The sequence below is a fragment of the Crocodylus porosus genome, unplaced genomic scaffold, assembly GCF_001723895.1.
Source record: "Crocodylus porosus isolate Cpor-Errol unplaced genomic scaffold, CroPor_comp1, whole genome shotgun sequence".
In the NCBI taxonomy this organism is placed as follows: Eukaryota; Metazoa; Chordata; order Crocodylia; family Crocodylidae; genus Crocodylus; species Crocodylus porosus.
Window position 1 is genome coordinate 15,930,264 of NW_017728949.1, and position 2,140 is coordinate 15,932,403.

Here is a 2,140-nt window from a genome sequence, read left to right on the forward strand (position 1 = left end):
AGATCCTTGCCTTCAGTTGCCCATGCATTATTAAAGACATCATAAGCCTTCCCTCTCATTATTTTATGTGGAAAAATGGAGGAAAATAATAAAAGGGGGCGGGTTGCTTGTGGGAGGAGGGTGAAAGAAACACTAATTAGCAATGAGCAAGACAAAGAAAAAAGGATAAACATCTGCAACCAACAAGTAACCCAGAACACAGACTGTATAATGACCTTTTAATAGCACCATTAGAAGATGATACAATGTGTATTGGACACAGATATGCTAGATGCATGAAAGCTTTCGTAATGAGCTCTAATACACTGAAATGCTATCTCCTGCCAATTTTCATACATTTAGTATCTTGCATGCACATTCAGAGGACACTTGACACGAACACAGAGAGTGAGTGAGTGGGAAAGACAGTCCATTCATTACAGAACAGCTTTTGCAGTTTTAAAAAGCAAAGGTAATTGCTATCAAGTTTATTCTTGGTATGCTGCATCTGTGGCTTCTGGTCCTTTTGGATCTTCATTTCACTAAAAAAAGATAGATTTCACAGTTACAATTCACAACATCTCATTTTCAGAAAAATTAACTGGACACAAACAACTTGAAAAAGGAGAGAAGGCATAAATTTGTATTCACATCAGCAGATTATTTCCTTTAATTATCAAGATCAAATCCTACATTACTACTTCATAATTTAGTATCCTTATGTTGTCATTACCCATATAGAGAATAAATAGAACATATCCATAATAATGCATATACATCCCTCAAAAAAGTGTGTTAAAAGGCCATGCCTACAAAAGAGTCATTCAAACTTTTGTACTAAACACCATGTTATCTATCCCAAGAAAAGCTGCTTATCAAGTTATAAAAATGTTTAAAAAATGTATTTAGAGAATGAAAATTAGTATGCCATGTAAACTCTAAAACGAAGAGACACGGTGCTAGGTTTTATGGGAAATGCAATTAAATCCAAGGCTGCAATGTATACTGTAAATGTGGGGTCTGTGTTTTTCTGAAAGAATATATGACTAAGGCTACAATGACTCTGTATCCAACGCTGCATTATCATGAAGTCGGTAACCATAGTAATCTGAGTGTTTTTTCCTGTCCAGTGCAAATTTGTGATATTTTAGGAACAAACTTCTATAAGGGAAGTGACCATATGACTGGTATTTAGCACCTAACAGCAATTGATTGGCTTTAGCCAAGTTCATTTGTGGTCTTAGCTCAGTTCCTTATCAACAGGTGTCCAGGACAAAGAACTATCACTTAAGTAGCACTTAGTCTCAGAGGCCTTAAAAGCATAATAACCATGGCAAAGGAACCATGCTAGAAGTGATCCTTTCAGATATTAACACAATCTCACCTATGTGAGGAAGCCTGCTGGGGCCACTACATGAGCTATGCATCAGAGAACTTTAATTTCTAGGTGCTTGTGGAAGGTGCCAAATTAACAACACAAGAGATGGACAGCTACAGGGTCCTCCTCAGCCTTCCAGTGAAACTATTACTGGCTATGTCCAGCAGCAAGTTGATGTTTTCTGGATTAGGCCCTGAGTACATAGATGAAGAACTAAGACCTTCACCTCCTGGAAGCAGGAGTATTCCCTACATCCAGCAACAGGATCTGAAGGGTAATTCACAGTTGGGGAAAGCACAGTGGGTAATTTTCCTGAATAATGAGCAGGAGAGAAAGTAAAAAGATTTCTGAACAGCTGGAATAGACTGCTGTAGTTATTCTATTTGCCCAAATATGTGGGCTTTGCTCCCATACACAGCTCTAATTTTACTGTAGGAAAAAAGCCAAGTTTCCAGATCTCATCTTTGGACAGATATGGCAAACAGCTAGATTCCTCCTTTTCTTTACAACACATCACAGATATCAGATGATACAAAATAATGAGAAAACAAGGGCAAAACCCGAGGGGGAAGAAACAGAAACTGCAGGGTAATATAACTGCAGCTGACTCTTGTCATTTAATCCAAGTTGCACTATCATTAGATAAGTGGCCCAGGGTCTGACTGTGCCAGGATCAGCTCATGAATAGATTTCATAGACATTAGGGCTGGAAGGGACTGTGGAAGATCATCGAGTCCAGCCCCCTGCCCAAAGGGCAGGAAGTCAGCTGGGGTCATAGGATCC

The 2,140-nt window shown here is 38.8% G+C and overlaps 1 protein-coding gene across 3 annotated transcripts in view; it reads right to left on the reverse strand.

The window, feature by feature from the left end:
* Positions 1-201: 201 nt before the first annotated feature.
* Positions 202-2,140, reverse strand: part of SPP2 (secreted phosphoprotein 2) — a 24,629-nt gene continuing 22,690 nt past the window's right edge. For all 3 annotated transcript variants that reach the window (XM_019554684.1, XM_019554683.1, XM_019554682.1), the window contains one exon: positions 202-521. In XM_019554684.1, the coding sequence (XP_019410229.1) occupies positions 514-521 (8 nt within the window). In that variant the 3' untranslated portion in view covers positions 202-513. The remainder of the gene's footprint in view (positions 522-2,140) is intronic.